The sequence below is a fragment of the Podarcis filfolensis genome, assembly GCF_964270895.1.
Source record: "Podarcis filfolensis genome assembly, chromosome: 5".
NCBI classification, from domain to species: Eukaryota; Metazoa; Chordata; class Lepidosauria; order Squamata; family Lacertidae; genus Podarcis; species Podarcis filfolensis.
Genome location: NC_139608.1, coordinates 72,676,924 through 72,702,798, shown reverse-complemented (window position 1 = coordinate 72,702,798; position 25,875 = coordinate 72,676,924). Strand labels below are relative to the sequence as shown.

Genomic DNA, 25,875 nt, shown 5'->3' with positions numbered 1-25,875 from the left:
GTCACTCCTCTCTTGAGGGCTATTCATTTTATGTGCTACACTCAAAACTCAAGGTATAGGTGGAATGTTCAGCATTCATATTCCAGTAAGACAAAGGAAGCATGCAACAAAACAACACAACAAAAGCTTTCAAAAAGAAGGAAGTACCACCGAAGCTTCAAAAAAAAAAAAAAAAGGATGGACACCATATTGACCACAAAACGGCAATTTGATGCATTTGTGATACATTTGGAGTGAAGAGGAGCTCCACCCTGGTGCAAAAGATGACCCAAGCATCCTAGAGGGAAGGTTCACTTTTATTTGCCAGGCTAAATCAAGTGGTTGTAGAACCAGACGGGGGGCAGGGATGTCAGCACCTGATGCACATTAACCGCTTTGTTTCCCTGCACCAAACTTCAGTTGACTGAAGTTGTCATCTGCACTTGCGTATCACCTGCCTGAAATGTATGCACCCCGGTTCAACAATGGCTTCCATTTTCTAACTGGATGGAAGCTCCTTTGAGGGAAAGAAAGCCCATCAAACAGAAAAGATTCTCCAGAAGCTACAGGATACCTATGGATTGTGGCTAACGGCATGTGTACCTTGGCTTCAAGCACCAGTGCTGGGAGCAGAATGGAGCCAGAGCAAGCAGTAATGTGTACACAGGAATCTGTTTAGTAAATAACATGTGACCATTATCCCCCTTTTATCATTGCTGACCTCTTAACAAGTTTCATTTTAGTTAGCTACAAGGGCTTTAACCAAGGTTGAAATTATCCAAATTCCCGGGTTACATAGGCAGAACAAAATAGAGTCTGAGAGGGGAAGAAAAGGTTCTTTCAAGCCACAAGATTTTGTATATTAAACATGGTGTTTTTCCTGCAAATGACAGATTTTTAAAAACAAAACAAAACCATTTGAAAAGGGAGAAGTAACAACAACTACAAAAAAGCCCACAGCTTCCTCTCTCCATTGCACATTACCTCATTTTATCTCCTATTGAAAAATTCATAAGAAATGAGATATCCATAAAGATACTTAAACTGTACCTCTTCTGAGTTAAGTAATGCCTTTGAAAAATGCACAGCCCATCATTCCAAGCAGCTGAACAAATGCTTCTTATATACAGCATGGAAGTGGGGAAAGGAAAGGAAAACTTTGCTGTGATATAAGATGGCGTTGTGGTGCAGGATGAGCACACAAAATAGGGCATAAAACCAGTCCCATGTGCTTACCGTATTTATTGCTCTATAAGTCTCACTTTTTCCCTCCTAAAAAGTAAGGGGAAATGTGTGTGCGTCTTATGGGGCGAATGCAGGCTGCACAGCTATCCCAGAAGCCAGAACAGCAAGAGAGATTGCTGCTGCGATCCCTGGCTTCTGAGATTCAGAATATTTTTTTCTTGTTTTCCTCCTCCAAAAACTAGGTGCGTCTTATGGTCTGGTGCATTTTATAGAGCGAAAAATACGGTAGGTTTTTCCGAGATCAATGGAACTTGGGCTGGGATCATATACCTACTCCCCTGGAGAAAGGAAGCCCCACTGAAGTCAATGGGGTTCACATCAGATTAGATATGTCTTGGGTTGCACTGCACCCTTAACCTTCACTCCAGTGCATCACTTAAAAATCAGTGATAGCTTCTCAGATACAATAGTGGCTTCGTACTTGCTTGTGGTGTATCAAAGCATAGAATCAACAGTAAAACAATTACAAATCACCAGTAAAACAACAACCTTCTATAAAACACTGTAAACACTATTAACAAAATGAAAAGAATAAGCTAAACAGCACAACCACAAGAAAGTCATTTCATAAGATTCACAAAGCATTACACCACTCATAATCCACAAAGCAATATTGACAACTTTAGCAACCTTACAACGGAAAATAAAGCACTGTTGAATTCCTGTGGCTCATAGGCTTCCACTCAGTTCACCAAGAGAGACACACACACATAATGCCCATGGCTGCAGCTCTATTCTGAAGGCTCCTAGGGCTGGTAGAAAAAGCTGTTGCCCGATGGCCATTTCCTGTTCTCTTTGTTTATAGAGTGCCAATTCTTGCCCGCTTTGCCTATAAATAAAACCAATGTATTTGGCCAGAAAACGGTTGCCCACATACCTGTAGCGTAGCGTTGGACTGAGCCAGGGACCAAGCAAGCAGGGAGTGGGATGTAATTCTGGGTTTCAAAGACCTCGAGAAAGAGACTTCAAAAGACCTTCTACCCCAGCAGACTTCCACAGACTGCGTCACCTGCAATAGTTTTCATATTTATATGATATTTTCTGGCCCCAATAAGTCCCCCGCACAACTACTTATAATGGGTTGTATCCTAAAGTAATAAGAAAATAAGAATATCGCTGCAGGATCAGGCCAAAAACCATCGAGGCCATCCTGTTCTCACATTGACAGGGGCGGCCAGAGATGGTTTGGTACCTTTCCCTCAAGGAAATGCAACCTCGCCACTGGGAGGTGGCGGAGTAAGGGCACCTGGAACACCCGCTCGGCAAGAGGGAGGCATTCCAGAGAGCTTTGCTGGTGGTCTCCCTCTGCCGGTAGGGGCGCAGAGAGACCAGCAGGGCAAAGCTAAGTGGCAGAATGCTGTGCCTCTCTACCATTGCCGAAACCTCCCTTACCTGGATTGCTTCTCTGGTGGCAGCAGAAGCAGTGGAATGGGCATAGCACCAGTGGAGAGGTTGCCTCTTGCATTGTCCGCCACCTCAGGTGGCTGCTTCACCCAACCTCAAGGGTGGGTCGGCTCTGCACATTGGCCAAGCAGTTGGTTTGTGAAGCCCACAAACAGGGCCTGAATGCAACAGCACATCTCTCCATGTGATTCCCAGCATACTGCCTCTGACAGTGGAGGCAATACATAGCTATGATGCCTAGAATTAGTTCATGAATTAGTCCAATTCTTTTTCAAAGCTACCCAACTTGATGTTTGTCACTACATCTGGCAGGAACCAATTCTATAGTTTAGTTACAAAGAAGTACTTCCTCTTACCTGTCCTGAATTTTCCAACCTTCAGCTGTATTAGATGGTCCTGGGTTCTAGTCTATGAGACAGGGAGAAAAACCTCTCTCCTAGCCATTTTCTCATAACATGCATAACTAGGGAGAAGCAATTGAGAACAAAGGTGTGGCTTGTCAATGATGCCTGTGGGGAAAATAATTGTATTAGGTCCTTGTTAACAGAAGAGGTCCATTACACCTTATTTCGTGCTATATTGTTTTTGATTTCCTTTGCAATGGCAGAGTGGAGCTATATTATGGCATTACTCCTTTAACAATGTAGCCTATATGAAAAAACCCTATTCAGTTACAGAGCACATTTGAGAACACAAGATCTTTCATATTACTCTCTTTCTTTTACCAACTTAATTGGTGTGGATTTATTTACATCCATTAGCTTCTCCAGGGTGATCTGTATGCTTTCAATGGTACAGAAATCCAGATAATGAGGTTTTGTCTAAGAATAGCATTCAACAGCTCCCAGGGATTTTCATTAGCTTGTAAGAAACACAGATGGCCAAGGATGCTGTACAAATACATATCTGAAGACAACGGAACTGGGTTCAAATCCTTCCTCTTAGCCTTAACCTGATAAACAGGAGCACGAGCAACCTCGTGTTGTTAAGGTAGTCAAGGCTTATTGATATTTTTTTTTACTCTATGTCATCCCAAGGGCTTGAGAAAAACAAAAGTACAGTCACCACAACATAGAACATACATCATTTGCATATTCTGTTTGAACCAGACATAACACAGAGACACTGTACAGATGACAAATAAGGAGGCCACAGCGCTGGAGCAAAATAGCCACAACTTTGTTAGATTTCCAGAGAATTGATCAGAACATTGCCATATAAAAGAGGGCAGTAAAATGGGGGTGGGGAGGGAGGGAGGGAGATGCTATTGGTATTGTGCTTTACTTGTGGAAGCCCAGTTGAGGCTTACCATGTGTGAAGCTGTTTATAAGGTCCCAGAAATCTTGCTTCAAAATCTTGCGAGACCTTTAAATCCTGGGTCTTGCAATATTAGTGCTGCTGAGAGCCATAAGTCTGTGCCATTGCAAGCCCTCGTCAGTTTATCTGACTGGGGGACAAGAACAGCACACAAAACATTTCCCATTGTCCCATTAATTTCCTCCCTTCTGGAGGTGCTACCATGGAATTGGGGTGGCTGGGCTTACATCTGATCAGCTCCTACAGGACTAGGAAGTCCCTTCGTGTAGGAAGAAGCCCACGTGTCCCTCCTCCACCACAACGTCCTGTAATGTACACTACAAGGACCTGGCATGCATAGTCTTTCACCATACAAAGGAATTCTGTAGCCCTGGTGATTATATAGACTGGGTAGCTTACCTTCCGAGTGATCAGGGCACTGCTAATGATACATGTGAGTCTTTGGTCCAGCTGGTAATATAACATAAACACAACTTTAAACAATGTTACTGGGCAGTCTTAAATAAATTGCAGTAAATAAAAATAAATAAAACTCGTAATTTGATGTGTGTGTTTAATGAAGGCAGTGAATATGGAAATTTTATTCTATCAAATAGAAACTAGGGTTCATTACAGTTATGTAGGTGTAAGCCTCATTGAATTCAATGGAGTTTGCTTCCGAACAGACATGCATGAGATTGGCTCTGAAGTAGGTGGCTCAGGCAGAAACTAAAGCCTTGGAGAATAAATCAAAGCCTGTGATTATGATTTAAGGTGCTTAATGGCTCCAGCAGAAAGAAGCACACCGTGGAATCTGTGTGTTTTGCCTGTGAGGTAGCTAGTTGCCTTTCACCACAGGTGCTCCATGAAAAGATACTGTGGGGAGCCAAACCACAAGTGGACACAGTTGCTCACAGCCTGTTTCTCTGGCTTATGTAGTGTGGGCACATACTTTACTGCATCTTGAAGCCTTGTTGCCTTCTACGGTAATGTGTAAAGCAACGGCCTCCATTCAGTTTTCTAGCACACCCTATGCCAAGTAGTCAGGACAGGTAATAACTTTGATCTACCTTAAATCAAGAGTTTCAGAATCTTGCTTTATCATCAGGTCAACAGCAAAGATCAGCTTTTAGAAGCAGAAATGTTGTCCTCATTGGTAGGGTTATTTTTCTTTTGAAGGTATATAAACATTTTGATAGCTGTCTTGATATAAAAAAAATGTTCAAAGATTATTTTTCATGGAGCAAAAGCAATTTATGGCGATGTTTCGCAGACAGATCTTCATGTGCATATGGGAGATCTCAATTATGTCCATTTGGTAGTGGTTATATTAAGATATTATCCTATCTTGTTTCAGTATAATCCCTTGAAGCAAACTGCCGCAACTTTGCTCGCAATGTGATTTTCATTAAATCACTCATCTGAACTGACTTCCAGAGCACTATTTAAAAAAAATAAAAATCAATCCATCATACTTCAGCATTCTTCATAAACTCATAAATCAATCAAGTTTCCCCAAGATTGAAGTATCTGCCAAGCTTCTTGTAACAGTTTATTACAGTTCGTTGATGATAATTGGGCAAAAATATACTATGTCTGTGTTTGGCTTTAAAAGAGCAGAGGCATTTGAAGTATTTCATACAGCAAACAGCAGTTTCTGCCCTTTGAGTCCAAGAAAATTAACGGGGGGGGGGGGCGGATTCATAGTTCACTGTTGACAACTCCCTACCCCCCAAAGAAGTGCTCAGGTGCCTGTTCTAATTGCCTGGCTTACTGAGCTAGTGCTCACATGTTAGGTGGCAAATGTATTTCCTGTGTGTATGCCAGGATTTTCTGCAACAAATATGCAGCGATAGCACACACACACACACTTTAAAACATCTATGTATCTGGGAATCCTGATTTGGGGCAACTAAACATGTTATGCAGGAAACACAACTGATGCATATGCAGTGGTGTTTTCTCAGCAAAAGATTAAGTACCCCAAATTATTATAGCTGTTTAACTTTTTCTGAGCACAAGAACCATCCAGACCCAAGCCCATCATCTTCAGGGATATATATATATATATATATATATATATATATATATATATTCTTCAGGGATACACACAAACACACACACCACACTTAACCATTCAGTTGTAGCAAATCTAAAAGGCAGGATAAAAATTTAAAACCCTGGCTAAATTATATGAAATGCTTATTTGTTCAATGCCCCTTTGCGTACCTTGGAGAATTTAGAAAACAGCAGAACAGCCATAGAATATTGTGCTCACTGAAGTATGCTAAAGTGAAATGAATGTCAGTTTACATAATATGTCCAATTACTTTTATGAATATTTCCTTTTTTTAGCACCATAATGGCTTATAGTCAGACTATTAGAAATGTAATTAACATTTACTATTGGATAGCTTTATCTCTTTGCCTTGTTGTTACAGCGAGGCCAACATACTGTTTACTCTTCAGTTCTAGCCCAGGGGATCTACTCAGCAGATTGTACAGTTTAAGAAATTAGCTAAGCCCAAAATAGTTCTTTTATTTCATAAAAGGTCAGGGAAGCATGATTTATAATTCTATAAATGTACTTGAAAACAAAACAAAACCATAGGTCAGAGTCAAAATGATGTATTTTATTGGGCCAACTGCATTGATTAGGAAAGCTGGGATACTTTAAAAATTAAAAAAGCCTTGCTCCACCAACACAATTATTCCAAGAAAAGAGCACCGTTTTAGATCTCCCTGTTCCCACTTTCCTGGAGACCAACACAGCAGTCAGTCTTTTTTAAAAAAAATAATAATCATTTTTTCGATACAAACATGAATTGCAAAAGACACATACAACAAAAACCATAATAACAATAACAAAATTTAACAATTCAGATTTGAATACACTGATATGCCTATGACTACACCTTTTTAAACAATATTTTCCCACCTCTCTCTCCTCCCCCTACTTCCCACCACTATCCACCTTATAGCTTAAATATTCATTGCAGATTTCTTCATATTTATCCATTCTTATTTTGCGTCGACATGCAATTCATTCGTATGTAGCTAATCTGTCCATATTATCAATCCATGTACTCAATGAAACACAGCAGTCAGACTTATAACGAACACAGAAGTTTATTGTTCATACTCATTTTATACAATATTTAAGTTTCTACATTTGTTATATATTTTTTTAAGTCTGACATACCTTGGAATAAAAAACAATACACATTTAGCAGCAAAACCACTATCTACCAGGTCATCCACAGGCATTTCAAGTACAAAACTATCCACTTAGCATTAGTGGAAAATGGAAGCATATTACTCCCAAACATAATTAAAACATGTAAACAAATTAAATAAGTTTTTTTAAAAGCCTCACACAAATAGTAACTCCACCTACATCGTTGAACCTTTAACAGAGTACCCAAGGCATTATTAACAGTTTGTACATGCAATAGTGATGAGGCATGATTAAATGCAAGTTCTAGGCAGGGTGAGGTTCCACTTCCACAGCTAATGTAGTTTGCCCTCCCCTTACTTCAAAGTTGATTGCAATTAGAGAGACTTAAGAGATGCACATTCAGCTCAAGTGCAACATCAAGCAACAAGACACAGATCAAACCCCGCAGAGTAAGCCTTCATATAAAATCCATCTCAAATATTGTTGTGGTTGGTATCATCCGCCTGTCTCGAGAGACAACGGAGGAGTGTCTCTCTTTGAAATGGGGGCAGTTCACATGTTCAGCTGTCATCAAGCAGTAAGCCACTGCGGGGTAAGATTGTGAGTGATGGACATGCATATGTAAAATCATTCCTTAAGAGCTCGATCAAAGGGGGCAGGGGGACGAATCGAGGAACTTTCAATACGGTATGAGAGATTATTAGACAGCATTGTTATCTATCTTTTTTTTAAATTCCATTCTCTCTCCAATGATCTTGCAGTTGTGTGCTTGAGGATCATCCCATTTTATTCTCACAACAGCCCTGTGAAGATAAGTTTGGAGAGAGAGACTGGGCTCGCGTCACCCATTGAGCTTCATGGGTGAGCACAGATTTGAAGTCATGTTCCCTGCAATCCGTGTGTGTGTGTATGTGTACACAAACACACACACCACCCTGGCTCAACTGCACATGGGCAAAATGAGGCTACCCTGGAGCCAATATCATACCTGTAGGCTTTAGCTGTTTAAGAAAATAATAAAGCGTGAAGAAGTTGGCGGCACTACTTTGCTTCCCTGGCACTTCTTGCTGGACATTGGCTGGTAGACATATAAAGGCATGAAAATAAATCCAGGGTATCCTTCTTCCAGGCAAAATGCACCGTCAGTTTTCCATCTGAACATGTCTAATGGTGAATAAGAATTACTAGAATTCCACTACAGGGAAATTTATTGAATTTGATTTCTTATGCTATGAACTAGACTATGCCCAAAAGCACACATGACTCATACCAGCCCTGCAAATCACACCTGAAACCCTCCCTTCTCTCTACTGCAACCATGCTTGAACTTCTCCCACTCTTGATTCTGGAGAAATGACAGTGATGCACCACTCAATTCCTGGGACACGCAAAGTACCAGGAAAGGATTTTTTTGCTGCGATCTCATCTAGCACTTTAAGGACCAACAGTCATAACTGCAACTGCATCCACACACCCTTTGTCCTGAGAAGTGAAGGTAGCTGCTGCCTCTTGCAGCCTTAATGGTGCCTGTGTGACGTGGAGCTACATCAATCTTTCCCAGGTGCAGAAAGGGTACTGTGGCATTCTTTCTGCCTCAAGGAGGCAGCTGGGTGAGAAGTGCAATACCTAAGGGTGTTTATTGCATCTCTAATTGAGGAAGAATAGCTCCGATCCCAGCCATTCTGGGGACTCTATTCTCTCCTTGCTATTGAGGTCCATGGGCAAGATGCCACTTGCATGAAGCTCTCTGTAGGCCTGTGGAGACTGCTATTTATCAGGCAGAGATCCCAGCTGAGATCTCAAGCACATATGCACCCCATACCTAGTGCCTCACCACATGGAAGGGGTCACATCTGATTCAAACTGTGTTGCAAGGGTTTCTTCTTTTCTCTCCCTGCACCCCAAATGCTGCATCCAAATCCCACATTTTTTCCCAAGAATCAGTCCGAGGGGTCACAGAGATCCCAATGGTTAAATAAAGATGTCACAGTCTAGATCAGATGCTCCTCTCCCTGTTATGAAAGGGTTCGAGGTGGCAGATTCAAGCTTGATACTCCTTACCACTTGAGCTCTCCCCACAATAACGTCTGAGGACCAAGCTACACAGGCAGATCTGTGCCTTTAAATGCAAGTCTGCACCATCGTCTGTGCCCCAGAAGTCCATAGAGCTTCAGGGATTGCAATGAGAGCACCAGCGCCTCCCTTTTGCTTAGATTGTGCCACTGTAACACCACCCCAGATTGTTACTTAATTATCTAATGAGACTAGCTACTTCCAAAGATCTAAATGTTTATAAATCTTAGGGAAGCTATTGCTTTTTTCAAGATGGTGTACATGTCAAATGGCCAAAGAAGAAGAATGGGAGCCAATTATTTTGCTCCCATTCAGCCATGTTTTGAGATTCTGAAAATACATCAAGAAGGAAAGGGTGATTTCCTCCCTAAGAATTTTGTACAGTTTCTGCATGAGGAGCTGCCCCTCCCCTGATAGGAAGATACAATGGTTTGACAATGTGGATAAAAATTCAATTTAATTAACTTCAGAGGATAAACTCTGTGGCTAAGAGCTGTCTTGCAAGTTCAGTCACAGTCACAAATGCTTTAGAACTGCATTTGCTAAATCAAGGCATCCTCTATGGACATATTTCATGGAGCTTCACTGTGCTAGTGTGGCTTGCTAATCAAATAAAGATGTAGGAATTTGGAATGCTTTGCACATTACTAATCTGTAGTTCAAGGCATGGAATAAAAAGCAAATATCAATAAGCTCAGCATATTCCTGAGAGTCTTAAAATTGAGAAGATTGCTTAATTGGCACTCCCCTACTGCTAACAGAAATATGCCAATTAAAAGGATTCTGCTATACTCATTAAGGGATTAGAGAGCATTAATGTCATACTAACCCTCTGCTACATTATCTTTATTCTGTTCCTCTAAGAGTAGCTAAAAAATAAAACAGGTGATCCTGAAATTATAGCTCCTCCAAACTATATAATGTACTTTCTATGTTACACAACTTCACAATGCAATGAACTAATACATAGGTTAAAACCGTACCTGATCAGATTTCATTAAGACGTTAACACACAGTAAAATCTTGTAATCTAACATAATTCATACAATCCAGTCTAACTAAAAAGAAGCTGCCACTTTTGCATTCAAATTCAAACACTTGAAGAGGAAAACATTAGGATTTTAAACAGGCCAAGATATATATAGAAATTTTAAAACACCTTTCAAATTTATACACACCCTCAGTTTCAATTTAAGCTTATTGTTCTGGGGAGGGGAAATCAATTTTATTTGAAAATGTGTGTTCATTTCCTCTACCTAGTTTCTGCTTGCAATGCAGAATCTCTTTTCCTACAGATATGAATGTGTGTTGCTTTCTACAATTCAGACATAGATCACAGAATTGTAGGGTTGTTATCTAAATGTTATTATCTAAAATACTAAAGAAAGAAGTTTCTCTCCCACCTGTCAATGAAGAGTGAATTCTGATGATGTCATTTTAGAATACAACAGAAAACATTAACAGCCCAAACAGGCATTGGGGGTCTTCAAATGTCTAAGAACAGTGGACTTGACTACTGTCTCAGCCCAGCACTTACGCATATACAGCTACCTCATATTCAGGATTACTACTGCACAAACAAAACCAGGAAAATAAAGAGAATATATCTAAGAAATGTAAGTCTAAGAGATACTTGTTCACTGTGCTAATAAAGCAATAAAAGGTTGTTGTTGTTGTTGTTTTAAATGAAAGACTAGAAGACTCTGCATATGCTTAAATTACCAGGTAAGCCCAGCTACAGAACCTGGGAAATCCTGACGGACTAGAAATGCAGTACAAAGCCCTGGGGGACTGGGCAAGGGAATGAGTTTTATTACAGGTCGCTCCCACAGGGATTTCAAATCGCATCTGACACTGCACAATTCACCTGACTTTGGAAGCACTATGGGAAACGCCTTACAAACTCTAGCTGTGTGCCACTTGGGCAGGGACGGGGTTAAAACTAGAGGAAGGGGGCAAGAACGAGAGAGCTTCACAGGAGGATGGGATGGTAAACAAGCGGGCCTACAGGTACTTTATTTTCTTCAAACTCTTTTGTAAGACCATTCATGAAGAGACATTCCTATTACTGTGAGGGTCTAGAGACTGGTCCCATAGACTTCTATGGGCAGAGGCCAACAGCATCTGTGGTTAATCCTGACAACACAAGGAAGAATTTTATTCTCCTCAAGTTAAGTGCCTGCTCAAAAACCTGTCGTAAATGTGAGACTGGATATTTGAAATGCAATCTGGGGAAAATGTATGGGTTGAATTATTAAAGATCATGCAGATGTTTTGGAGGGGGGGAGAACAGTTTAAGTCTATCAGAAGGTTCTCCATCGTTAAAAAAAACAACCCTGCTGATTTGTATCTTGGTTGAGGAATCTCTTTACACACTGGCGATGTCAAGCAAGTTGGGGACAGGATGGAAGGAGAGGTGTTTCCTTTGCTATAATCTCAATCACCTGGCTATGTGTTGAAAATAAATATGTTAACACTTCAGGAACTCTGGCGAAAGACAGATAGTGAACATGGCCAACACTCCCTTTGCCCCCGTAATTCTGAGCAAACCAAGCACCAATCCTACACCTGCGAATGAAAACAGATTCTAGGCTCAAGCATCTCTTTGACCAACTTCTGCCTAGGAGCAGGAATGGGTTTGTCGCTATTATCAACCTTTGTACCTGAATCGGCAGGATTTTCATTGTCAGCGAAGTTACCTTTCTGCCAAGGAGTTGGTTTGCGGGGAGCTGCAATAGGTTGTTTGAAGTGAGGAACAGAAGATGAGATGGAATCAGGAGAACTGTTTTTATGAGGAGAATTATTCCAGATGTTTTCCTTGCCCAATTGATCTGACATTGTCCGTGCTCCTGTGATGTATGGCGGCTTATCAGATGGTGGAAGGGGTGCTCTTCTCTTCTTGCCCTTCCCTTCACTAGGGCATATGGCCTCTTCTTTTGCTCCTGGAAGCAGGCTTTTCTGCACAAGCATGTGGTGAGAACCGTCAAACACGGCTGCCCATGAAGGTGGCAAACCTTCTTGTTGGCCAATCGGCAGCTCCCCATTGACTTCCTCAACTTTTCGTTGCACTGTATCAGGGAATGCTTCATGTTTTACTGGGGAATCTATGCCTATCACATTTTAAAAGACAACATAAAATTCTTATTACATTGATACTTAGCTGTGTTGTTGAGCCCAGTGTTTAAACCTTACCACGACGATATAAAAACATGCACACCTTTATGGAAAACAAGACCCTAAAATTGTCCTGGGCAGCAGAAATTCCTGTACTTTTACACATCAACAAAACACACACCATAATATTATGAACACAGCCAATTATGGCTTTACTGTCCACTGTACAGCAGGCTTCATTAGGTGGAATACTTTACCTTGTAAAATCAGCAGCAGGAGGTTAAACTATTGTGGATCTTCATTAATTTTTACTGAATTCTTAGCACTGTCCAGGGAGCAGGGAATATTGAATGCCAATGCCTACCATGAACCTCCTTTCATTTTGAAGAGGATAAATGTGGTTTATTACTCGTTTTCTTTAAAAACTACAATGCAACTTTCATGCTGTACCTCCATATTTGACTCTTGATTTACTTGTGGCCACTTAAAACACTGTTCAAATATTACTCTGCTTTGAGACTGTTTCAATGCACAGCACAGTAATCAATATAACAATTTTTACAGCCTCAAGGGCAGTGGGTCAACAAACTGTTGCTGGGCTTGGGAGCAAATCATTATTTTCTACTGCTAGTCAGCTGCAAAGTCAATTTTATTCATAACATGTCCTAGAAGAGTCAGGTAATTTTAGACTGATCAGAAAGATGGTTCCAATCCCCTTACCAGCAGAGGCAAATGGGGTGTTCTTATAATATAGCTGGAATAGAAGCATCCAGAAACAATAATAATACTTCACATGTATATAACAACCCAAATGAGGGATCAGACAATGGGAGAGAATGCCTTGCCTACAACACCCCAGTGAGTTGCCAAAACCAAGCCAATGGATTCAAATGATAAGAAAGGAGATTCCAACTAAACATTAGGAAGAACTTTCTAGCATTAAGAGCTGTTCACCAGTGGAACAGTTTACCTTAGAAGGTGGTGGATCCTCCTTCACTGGAAGTTTTTAAACAGAGATTGGATGGCCATCTGTCTGGGATTCTTTACCTGGGATTTCTGCATTGCAGGAGTTTGGACCAGACGGCCCTTGGGATCCCTTCCAACTCTACAACTCTGTGATTGTATGAGTGAAGGAGGACATGGAATTCAAACCAGGAACCCCCAATTTATTGCACAGCATCTTAGCCACTCTGCTTCTCAGGTCTGCGCTTGGTCAAGATGGATCTAACCAGTTGCAACATTATACATAGTAAACTAGAGAACAAGAAATTTACCAACTGCAGATATCATGCAAAATTATCAGTTACTGCCAAACAGTTATCCAGCCTAAGAACAACAGGACTTACTGCCAGCTAATTGTGCACAGGGTTGAACTGAGTGGGGCAGCCCTGTGTGCAGCCACAAAATCTGTTCCCGAGGTTTGGAGAACCCCATGAGAACAGATTTTGGAAACATGTAGAGGGCTCGGGTGGGGGAATAAGGTTGGATTCCCCCTTCACTGGGGGGCGGGGAATGAGAGTTATGCAAGAACAGAAATTGATTCAACCTCCACACAGATTATAAAACAGAGGCACAATAGGTTGTGTCCAGTGTTGCTTCAAATACCCTGCTATCTCCCACTTACTCATATCTTGGTAAACTGAAGTAGCCTCTTTCGTCAAGAACAATGGTGGTTTCCGTGGTGACATAATCTCAATTTTCATGAATTCTTCACAACAGTGTTTCCACTGGCCTAAAATGAAATCAGAAAGCAGTGAGAGGAAGTCAAAATACGCCACTTTTTGTAATTTTATCTGGTTAATAATGCCCCAAATCGGGAACTGTTTCATAAATGCTGCATTAACTCTTTCACAATTCCTCCAGATTGCTAGCTGACGAAGATCTGGATGCTTCCAATAATGCCATAATCTCTCAAGCAAGTACTGTACCTTTGCAGTGGCAAAGTAAGCTAGGATTCCTCAGGCTTCCAACATGGGAACAAGACAATCAATTCTCACAGCATGACCAAGTCCCAATCTTTACAATTTATACCTTAATACTGTTACTGTCAGATATTTCAGCTTGACATAAATATTCATTTATTTTATTGCAAATCACTGTGATGGAAGGGGAAGAAGAGGCGCACTGAAATCTCAGTAGAAGGCTCTGCTCAGCAGTATAAACAGTTATGAGATGTATTTGGGGGAGGGAGGAACACATAGGAAACTTTTATACCACCCCGCTGAAACATTTCCCCAATAGATGGTTTCCCAATCGTCTTCTTTCTGAGCCTCCAGAATATCAAGGGAATAAAGCAATGAAGGATCAGATTATCAAAGTTAAAAGATTTCCTACTCTTCCTCTGAAGAACATACTACCTAATGTGCTGGAGAACAGAGAGTTTTTTTATTTTATTCTACTTGCAAATGACAGGATTGTTATGCAATGTGAGTTCAAAATGTTCAGTGCATTCTTTGAACATACATAGGCACTCCTGTACAAAAGGAGACGGCGCTACTTACTGAAGTCATAGAAGTGCTGCCAGAAAGCTTCCATCCAGTTATAAAGGTCTTCCCGGCTTTCAACTGCAAAAATCTGAGTCACAGTTTCACCAGCCTCAGGGTTGATAACAGAAAAGTTATTGGAGTTCATCGGGGTATCTTTATCCACAGCACGAATTCTGGTTTCCTAAATGTTATATAAATACAGAGTGAAACTATAACGCTCTCTCTCTCTCTCACACACACACACACTACAACTTTAATCAAATAGAAAAATAATAGGTTACTTGACAGTTGTCAGCTAGGCACTATTTAGTTCCATGACTGCAATTTTCAAGGTGATGTTATATGGACATTAATTCTGCTTAAAGAAGAACTCAAATTAAAAAGGTATGCATTAAAGTGAGCATATTTAGAACATATTTCATAATGGGCAGGAGGAGACATCATTTGGATGGTTCTAAACAGGATTGCTTTTTAGATTGCTCAGATTCAGAAAATTGAGGCATATTTCATATCAGTTAAATTAAGAGTAAGAGAAATCATTCGGTATCAATTAAAGTGATATCTGTTGCTGAACTGATTGAATTATCATACTGACAAACTTTCCCCAAGTAACCTGTACGTTGTTCCCATCTACTCACTGGCGTATCCTTGAACTACTCTGTCTTCATGTCTTGTACTTGTTAAGAACACCAAGACCAGTTTCACTTCCTGAACTGGCTTCAGTGCTATTTTAAACATACATTGCAGCAACAATGGAGAAACTGGAGCTCTTTAAACTGTCCAATACACCTACAAGTCTAACTGCATTGTTGCCACCTAATTTTCTGTGATTTCCAAAAGTAGGTCTGTCAACCAAGAGATTTTGAGATGTCAATTAGAGCTCCTCCCCCCCTTCTTTGCAATCAGTTACATTTTGCAATGACAGATTTATTCAAGAGAAACTGACTAAATCCAAAGAGGTACATAAACTGAGTAGTATCCAGAGAAGCATTGGGAGGGGGGGAGTCCATTTGCACAGTTAAGTTTATTGCTTAATCCATCTTCTTCTGCCACTCTTGAGAATGTGAGTGGAGCGGGGCAGCTCCGTTTGCACTCTGGATTTCAGTCACTGTTTAGACCAGGAGTGGCTAACCTGTGGCCCTCCAGATGATGCTGAACTACAACTCCTATCATCCCCAACCATTGTCCAACACTTGGAGGGTCACAGACTGTTTAAAGCTATAAAACATTTTCCCACAGAAGTTACCCAGCTTGCCTGGACACATTTTCCATTACCAGCTCCTTTACAACTGGAACACCTTCTGTGATAATGCTCTTTACAATGTACTACAAGAACTGTTTGCTCCCACTTGGACCTGCCCAGGTGTTCTCCAAGGGTTCCATTGTGAGTTCCCCTACTGTCGGAGGCGAGGCAGGTGGGGCCTTTCAGTGATGAGGCCTCCATCGCCTCCATCTTCAGAGTGCCTCTCTTGGCATATTGCCTGGCAGTTACTATTGCTCTTTCAGTGCCAGGTAAAATATCTTTTTATGTATGCAGGCTTTTTAGATGTTGTTTGAACTAGCAGCTTTTACTTTTACTTGGCTCTGGTTTTGCTATTTTACAATTAGTTAGTGTATTTCTGGTTACAATATTTTTAATCTTTGATCTGTGAGCTGCTCTGGGAATAGCTGTGTGGTGGCACAGATGAAGACTAAAATAGAATTACCTGAATTAAAAAAACAACCCACCACCCTAATCATGCAGGTGAGAGCTGATAATATGGACCCCAACCCTGGAGTCTGCATTGATTTTGTGGTTTGGGCCAACATGATCAGACCTTGCCCATGCAGCTGGGCCATTTAAACATTATCCAAGATTCTCACAGAAAGGCAGTGCTCTTATGCAGCCAGTGTGACCTTCACATTCAGTTAAGAACACATCTTTAAAAGACAACTCCTGCAGCCAAATATATTGCTCTGTTTTCCTTTGGACCACATCAGTAAGGCTGAGAGGTGGGTCTTGTCGTCTGGGCAGGCCAGGTCCTCCAAGCACACTGCTCCGGCTTACACCCCAGGAAGTTCACTTCAGTGCTGCTAATGCATGGTTGGACTTCACCCCCAGGGGCACACTCCATTGTCTCTTGAAACGCACGAATGCCAACAACAGTTATTCTGATTAAGTGATGCATGCTTTGAGACCTATTTAAAATTAGGTTGCAATTCCACAAATGGTTTCATATGCCCAATACCCCATTGATCGCAGTCGAATTTACCACATTGAATTGAACAAGACTGCAACCTAATTATCTCAGCCACATACATTATTTTTTTGATAAGTCATGTCATCCAACTATCTCACCACTGCAAAAACAAAAATAAACCTTCTTCACAAGAAGACAGACATTAAACCCATCTCTTTATAAAGCCAAGGAACCTACTACTGTAGTTCTATAGACAGGAGGACTTCTCTGTTCTTATTTAATCCCATTTCACTTCAAACACACATCCACACATCCCCTTTTCTGTGGAATGTCTGTCAGTTCGCACCAGTAAAGATTAAATATGTAACTAGGAAAAGTAAGTCACATATATTGTCATGGGGGTAGGGGTGCGGAATTCCAGGGCTGACAAGTCTTTGAAAAATCTGCAAAATATTATTGATGGGATACATTTTAAAAAATACCGGAGGAGCTGTTTGAAATACAAACACAGCTGTTTGTAGCATATCTGATGAATTTGCTCATTTAAATTTTTCATTCTAAAAATAGGAGATTAAGTAATTCATCCATAAATGCTGTGTCCTATTAATGCAGGTAACCATAGATACCAGTATAAAATTAAGTCAAATAGATTTACATTTGACAGGTTAGAACTTGAAGCAACCCAGTGACATAAGTTCATTTAGTGTTTGCTATGTATCTTATGCCGCAAATGCATTTATAAAACAAAAGTGATTCTCAAGTAAGAGACATTTTATACTTCATTTGATTATTTAAGTGATGGAAGATGCTAACTTCAGCAGTAATAGGTCGGTATGTTTCTGAAGCGGTAATACATTATGCAACAGATGGGATGTATCCAAGGAACTGCATATTAAGCATGCTATTTAAAGTGCCCACAAGCTCTCTCCAGCATAACACGCAGGTCTAAATGTACTGTCAGTCCTTTGACACAGTACTGTCCCCACTTTTGACTAAGAAATAATGAATACACTTGTCTCTCAGAGACTAAACAAACAACTTAAGGTGTGGCAGTGTATGCTAGGTCTTTCAATTAAGTGGAGACTGAGGTTGCAATCCTAAACTCACTGACTGGGGAGTAAGCCCCATTGAACAAAGTGGACTCGCTTCTGAAGAAATGTGAATAGATTTGATCAACCAATACTCTGCAAAATTTATGGAAGTTAATAACGTATTAGCCCCTTGGATTAAACATCTTGAAAGATGTTGCTCAATCTATGGTTTAGTTATCTGCCCTCACATGGTTCACTCAGGCAGGATGTTCTAGCACAGAGGCTTCCAATTATAGCACCTCAGTACTGGAAAGTTGCTGTGTTCAGGTCCTACCATTCACACTTACCTGGCAGTGGTATGGGTGCTGCTTCCCTGAAACCTCTTCCTATAGCACTTTAGGACAGGTTGAATATAGAAACCACATGAGTGAACCAACTGCACAGTTCTTTCCCACAATTAATGAAGGAAGGAAGCATGAGTTTGCCCCATTCATGCAATTCCTATCTAAATCATCTCTCCTAGATACAGATGAATAGATATGTATGATGCCTTCCAGTATCCTGTTGGTTACTGGTGTGTGAGAAAAAGAAAGAAAGAAAGAAAGAAAGAAAGAAAGAAAGAAAGGAAGGAAGGAAGGAAGGAAGGAAGGAAGGAAGGAAGGAAGGAAGAACTGAGCCAAAAACTAGGTTTTAAATTCTGTACTTAAGCATATGTGACATGGAGACAGTAGAGAATCTTCCTCATTTGTCTTTTGCATATACTTTTATCAGTGGTTCCCAACCTTTTTTTGGCCATGCCCCACCTAAGCACCTCTAAAATCCTTATCCCCCCCCCCCCCGGTGATATATAATTCTTATTATTCCAAAAGTGAACTCCTGTTCACTTGGAGGAAGCCTAAAAGGCCATTTACTTTTAATAACTCATTCTCGAATTGCCGCCCTTAAAAATCAAATTGCCCCCCCTGTGGGGCGTGTGCCCTACACTGGAAACCATGGATTTATATAAAATATATGAAGCCTTTATGGCAGGGGGCACTCTCCCCATGGATCAAAAAAGCAAAACTTGTATATGGCTGTAGTATCAACGACCTAAAAAGCATCTTTGCATTAGTAGCAGAAAAAACACAAAACGAACTGTCAAAAAGAGCTGCAGTTATTGGTAACCGAGGTTCCAATTAGAGACTCAGAAACTGTGCCCCTGAAGCTTTCATGCAATGCTACCCTTAGCTCCCACACCTGGCATGGAAGGAACTCCATCACCTGAGACACAAATAGCATTTCCAGTTTAGCTTAACAACATACAAAAGGAGCACTGTAACTTAGCTTGAGTAGCAGATGTTATATTTTACCTTGTTGACAGAAACTGTCAAAGTCGGCTCCACTTTAGCTTCTATTTCTTCTGGTGTACAATAACAAAGGAGTTTGCCACCTCTCAGTACACAGTATAGTTTCCTCCATCCAGTCACATTCCCTATCTTTTGCTGCAAGAAAGCAAACACGTTTAGCCTAAGTTTTACTTCTCAATGAACTAAATTTTCTTGGGGAAATAATGAATGGTACACAATATGCATTAAGAAGAGACCACTCAGCTGCTCTGATTGCGGAGTTGTCCATATAATAATTTGAGAAGAAAATTTCACGCAAGAGCTAAAGCAAATATCACTAAAGACTTACCTGGTCATCTCGTGATATTTTGTAATGTGCTTAACAGTATTATGATGCAAATCTACCATTGTTAATGACATGATTTAGCTTTCTCTGGACTCAGCTAGAGTGGTTACGAAAAAGTGATTTGCCGTATTTTTTGCTCTATAAGACTCACTTTTTCCTCCTAAAAAGTAAGGGGAAATGTGTGTGCGTCTTATGGAGCGAATGCAGGCTGCGCAGCTATCACAGAAGCCAGAACAGCAAGAGGGATTGCTGCTTTCACTGCACAGCGATCCCTCTTGCTGTTCTGGCTTCTGAGATTCAGAATATTTTTTTCCTTGTTTTCCTCCTCCAAAAACTAGGTGCGTCTTGTGGTCTGGTGCGTCTTATAGGGCGAAAAATACGGTGTATGCGTTGTATATGCAATATAACATTGTGCCACCAGATGGCAATGTGGAGTCCTGTTTTTCTCTACCTGTTTTCCCTGTTTAAATTTACAACACTTTAAACTGAAACACTTCTTTGATGTGTCTAGATGCAGCCTCTTTCTATAAATAAATTATATATACGCATTTCCATTTTATGTTATTTATCAATCCAGTCTGCTCTTCTGCATTGTGTATCTAAGTTCCAACATCCATTCACAAGGCATTTTAACAGCTGGAGATTACTCATTAGTTTATGTCTTAATAATTTAGGTAAAATAGCTTGTTTAAAAAAATTAGGCAACTAGGAATTTTCACAGACAATATTGAATGGCAATAAAGATGCAACATCTTTTATTCCATTAAGAGATCTTCAGAATTGAGAAGCAGAAATATCCCCCCTAAACAAAGTTAGTATAAAAACATGAGAGAGGGAAGTAAACACAAATGTTACTTGTGGCAACAAGAAGTCGTAAAAGGAACAGACACTTCTGTAAATAAGCCCATGAAACATCCATTAATTGGACATATTTAAGATTCCCAAATGATTAAATGCCCTTGCCTACCCAATAATGGTGGGCAGCAAATTGATTCTGGGTAGAATAGGCCGCTGTTTTTATATTCACAGATATTCCTTCCTCAATTTGCCAGTCACATTTCTGCTCTATTCACTAGAGCTCTGATTATTAAGATCAGAGAATAATCTATCTTCCCCAGTCTCCATGGGCTCCCAAGATTCTTTGCAAAATAATAATAACAATAATAATGATGATGATGATGATGATGATGATGATGATGATGATGATGATACACTCCACTGTGCAGGGGGTGAGTACAGCTGCTTCTGGGGCTAACTATATTTTTATGCATTGCCTATGGGAAGGGTAATTCCATAGTGACCACTGTAACGATTGTAAGCTTCTTTACATAGTATTTTGCGTTTTAGTCAATATTATTTAACTCTTGTTAACATTAAACTACTTGTTAGTTAACTGCCTTGATCTTCCCTACAAAAGTACTGTAATCAAGGTGCATGTTTAAATGCTTTTTTGTTATTGCATTTCAAAACATGTAACAGTTTTGCAACCTCAAGAATTTATCTGTAACTCGGGTAAATTTTCTTTAAAAGTATGTATCAAAACATTTTTCCATCTACAGCGATACACATAAAGAGCTAACATTTTATGTGCAAGTGTCAAACTTATGGTGATGTTTATTGGAAACTGTGAAGAAAAGGGAAATGACCTGTGTCCAACATAACGTGGCACATGTAGCATGTAACAATTCATTGATATACACACAAACATAAATTCCTCCAAAGTAATACCCTGTGCATGTGATACTGGTCAGCATCAAGTCCACGTGGGAAGATGTATTATTCAAGGTAATGTACACTTAGCTATGGCAACACCCTAATGATTTGTTTCTTTTCAACCCAGTGTTTATCATTGTAGTTATCATGTCACAAAAGTCATTTTTTTAAAAAAAGAGGATTTCACATTAATGAATATAATACTGCATCACCTGGCTAACAAATTTTCCTTTCAATCTTCCAGTCTCAACCTCAACAATGACACAATTGCCAACTGACACCAGTAAGTCAGGGGCCGTTTTTGCTTCTGCACTTTATTTCAGCATAATCATTTTCCTATAGGGATATTATTGCCCATGTTTGTGGTGTTTATTTTAAATCATGCTAAAATTCATTTACATTTTGTGTTCAAGGCTGCCTTCAACATTTTACAGGGTTGTACTCTTCCCTAGGGCGATGCAAGAGACCTTTAGCTCTTGAGGTGAATTTTTGTATCTGTGCATGTTCTAACCAATATTTTATGGGGGGCGGGGAATGCAGCTTCAACTTAAAACACTGGTACAATGCATTACAAGTTTGCCTAGCTAAAACTGAACATTACATTTCAATTTTTAACCTTGTGTATGTTTACATCAACCATATATATACATATATATTACAATACAATTTACCTGTTGACTAAGAAATCCAGTCATCATATCCTTGGTCATGCAGTATGGTTGGGCAATTAGACGACAACACAGGCTGCCATACAATGGAAGCCAAAAAGAAGATTCCTCTAAAAAGAAAGCCATGACCATTGCATATTGTCAGATTAGTCATTACTCAATAGGAATTATTTTTTTACCAATAGTTGATTACAAGACATGGAACAAAGACTGGAGCCAGCATTTGAATTTATTACACTACAGGATGAGATCTCCATCGCACAGGACTAGAGAGAACCAAAGAACAGTAGACCGCTTTGGACCACAAAGATTTCTTTGCCAAAAACAGCAAAGAGAAGGTCAGTTGCCTAGTGCATCCAACAACATAACAAAAACAGCACAGCTGAATCCACCCTCAGTTTACCCTCTTGTTTCTTCAACATGATCTTAAGCGATCATCTCATCATACATTTCATTTACCAAACAAATTCTCATTCCTTCCACCTCCTCATACAAAAGTCAGCTCAAGAGAGTTGCTGGTCAGCTGCTGAATGTAGAAGCTGTTGAATGCAGAAGCTGACTTAGGCATCCAAAATAAAAAACAGAAGGAAAAAAGGAAGAATTTTGTGGCTTAATAAGTGTGTTAGATTTGAATGGCACTGTTCTGCTGTACAGGAATCCGGAGTAATTTGTTATGCATGTCCACAATTGTTCTAAGACTGTGAACCAGAACTCACATGGGTTTGTTATATTTTCAGTGGTGCTTTCATCCAGTATACATGACTAGAAATGGCAATATATTTTTAAAAAACCACACACCATGTAAACAGGTTTCATCTACTGCAGGAGAATTCTATACATAAAAACACGGGGGGGGGGGGTTGGCATGGGCATTTATCTCACCTTTCCTAGTAGCATCTGTCTGCCCCATACAAATGCTGCTTTTACAATTCGTTCCAGGTTCTGAACCTCACACTCACTTGCCTCCAACTGCAGCACTGTCTACTTAGCAAAGTGGGACTTAGTTTTGAATGAATGTGCATTGGACAGAGATTTGGGGAAATTACAAGAGGTAGTTCGGGAGGCAGGGGGGACTATCCATCAAAGTGCGAATTCTTTCCTTCCAAATGCTGGTTAAGATAGCAGGGAGAAAAGCTACCTTCATAAGGTTTGGCAAAACATGAGGCAAGGAAAACAATCGCTACATCTGAGTACTTTGAAATCAAGTTGGAATATTCTACTCATACATCATTTATCTTATTGACTCTGAACTTACCATCTCCCACGGCAGTAAGGTTGTGGGTCCTGAAATTGTTGTTGACACTCTCCAATCCCAAAGATGTATGTGCCAGCAAATTGTATTTTGCACCCCTGGTAAAGATAGGTTTATTTCAGTATTGTGCACAAAACATCGAAGTTCAGTTAATTCAAAAGCAGCTATATTTTTGATATTTGCTCCTTATTATATTTAAAATACATTTTGGAAACTGTGCTCACTAGACTTGAGTGCATACATGTAGTAACATTGCTCCATTGTGTGAACTGGGAGCCCCCTTTCTGGAATGGAGTTTGGTTTCTTTAACTTCTGAAGGCCCCTGGGTCCACCACTATTTCAATTAGAAATGTATTTCTTACAGCTATAAACACTGATTGCCTTACAATAAACCTGTTTTTTCCTTTCACTTTGGCTGCTGTTTGAGCCCATTATACACTCCAGCTCTCCCTATATGCTGCTGCAAGGTTATAGGTTTCATCCTACTTTGCTCTGAAGGAGATTCCCCTTTTATGGAACACACTAGACATGGCTTTCAGCACATATATTTGTGTGGCATATCTGTTTTTTGATTAATAAATAGCTGGCTTGTCCGGGGATGGGGGGGGCAGAGATGGGGGGCAATCAAGGCTGGAACTGTGGTGTAGGGTGGGAATCAAGCTCCTGGTTACACCCAAAGGAGTTCAGACCCTCCAAGTATCTCTGTTTTTCAGGGACATCCCTGATTTAGAGACGCCGTCCAGGTTTCTGATTTAATCCCGGAATGTCCAACTTTTCCTTAGGATGTCCCTATTTTCACTGGAGAAATGTTGGAGGATATGGAGTTATCCAACCCCCAAGCCGCCTGAAGGCAATCCTGTATAGGGAAGTTTTTATGTTTAATTATGGCTTAATCTATGTTGGAAGCTGCCCAGAGCGGCTGGGGCAACCCAGTAAGATGTGTGAGGTGTAAACAGTAAAATTATCATGATGGAATGGGACGTCCCTGTTTTCATTGGAGAAATGTTGGAGGGTATGGGAGTTTTCCTTCCATTGTAAATACTGGGAATGGAAAAAATTCTGACCAGGACTGCAGCAGGGCAAGTGTTAAAGCCCTCACCCCATGAGACAGTCACACACACACACACACACACACACACACACACACACACACTATTTGTCAAACAAAAAATAACTACACAACACAAACCTATTTAATAAAATAGTTTGGCCCTTGGCACCTATACATACTCGACAAATATCAGGTGGCAGCCATAGCTAATGTACAGCTTTTGGAGGTAGCTGCAGATAACAATATTATTTTAAAATAATAATAGTTAGTTAATTGAAGTGTACCCCACCCTTCGTTCCAAAGGAGCCCAGGGTGGCAATCACATTTCTATCATTGTCTAATTTTAGGTAATTGTATTTGCTAACCCAATGAACATTAAAATTTCATTGCCTCCTCTCATTTGATATCCATACAAAGAGGCTGCTTTAAGTTTTAAAGTGCTTTGTGGTTTGTCTTAGCAACAGTATAATTTGGGAAACAGCTGAAAAAGCTCCACTTCCTCTGAACAGCTCAGTAATCTGTTTTTGCACCTCTAAGGTCTCCCCCTCCCACCCCAAGAGTTGTTGTCATAGGATAATGATTACATTTGTTTCACTCATTACACAGGATAAATACCATTGCAGTACAATTTCCATTAGCACATCAAGGGGAAAAATCTTTGAACAGCTGAAAACAAGGTGCTGGTTATAAATGGATTCCAACCAAAAGATTCTCAATCACTAGGCAAACACATAAAAGCCATCTGTAATTGAACATTTTTGTTCCATTTTAAATAGCTGAGTTTCTTATTACAGATGAAAATCTTTTTGTGCTGAATGTTCAAGTTAGAGATCCTTACTATTTATAGTACAAGGTTTGCCAAAGAAAACAGACTACTTCACTATTGAAATATGTTTCATAGTAACATTTTCCATCTAAAACATGAGATTCTCTCTTTTTTTGGCTAACTTCATTGTCTCATTTCCAAAATTGTTATCAGTTGCCAATTTCTTCATCTTTCAAATTTTTATCAGTTTTCAAATTTAACAGGCTAATTAGCACTGCTAGCAATGTTTTGCCTAAATGTTTGAATTAGATTATTGCCTTAAATGGAAGTATCTTTGCAGAAACTAGCCAACCACACTTGCTTGCATTAGAATATTTTGTACTTCCAAAGCTCTTTCTACAAGATGTTTTCAAAGCGTTTTGCTATCTATACATTAAAACTTATGATTTTTTTCCTGGCTCTGTCTTCAGTAGAATGGCAGCCTGTTCTTATCAGCACATTTGATACAAAACCTAACAATACCATCTGCAGCATATATGTAAGTTGCTCAGTTATTCCTGCTACAAAAAAGTGTGTTCCAGAATATTCCTTTAATGTGATACATCTGTCTTATCATTTGACCCACTTTTCCTAAATTTGAAAGCATTTTGCATATCCTTAATGCTACTCATTCAGCATACAAATGTTTCCATTCATTAGGTCATTAAAAAAAAATCATATATCATGATCTGATGCTGCGATTGCAACTATTTATTGTTATTGACACCC

General features: G+C 40.0%; 1 protein-coding gene across 5 annotated transcripts in view; it reads right to left on the bottom strand.

Moving 5' to 3' along the window:
• The window catches only part of RTKN2 (rhotekin 2), a 56,775-nt gene that overhangs the window by 17,889 nt on the left and 13,011 nt on the right, over positions 1-25,875 (bottom strand). For 2 of the 5 annotated variants that reach the window (XR_014548219.1, XR_014548220.1), the window contains exons 7-13: positions 23,294-23,388; positions 22,042-22,148; positions 19,336-19,467; positions 14,791-14,956; positions 13,914-14,021; positions 11,875-12,285; positions 2,985-3,137 (exon numbers count right to left, since the gene is read on the bottom strand). Coding sequence is in view for 2 of the 5 variants with exons in the window: in XM_083614484.1 (XP_083470610.1) it covers positions 11,738-12,285; positions 13,914-14,021; positions 14,791-14,956; positions 19,336-19,467; positions 22,042-22,148; positions 23,294-23,388 (1,156 nt within the window). In the remaining 3 variants the exon portion in view is untranslated. Of the gene's footprint in view, positions 1-2,984; positions 3,138-4,994; positions 5,128-7,034; positions 12,286-13,913; positions 14,022-14,790; positions 14,957-19,335; positions 19,468-22,041; positions 22,149-23,293; positions 23,389-25,875 lie in introns of those variants that run through there. The other 3 variants (XM_083614484.1, XM_083614485.1, XR_014548221.1) reach the window with 2 other exon arrangements.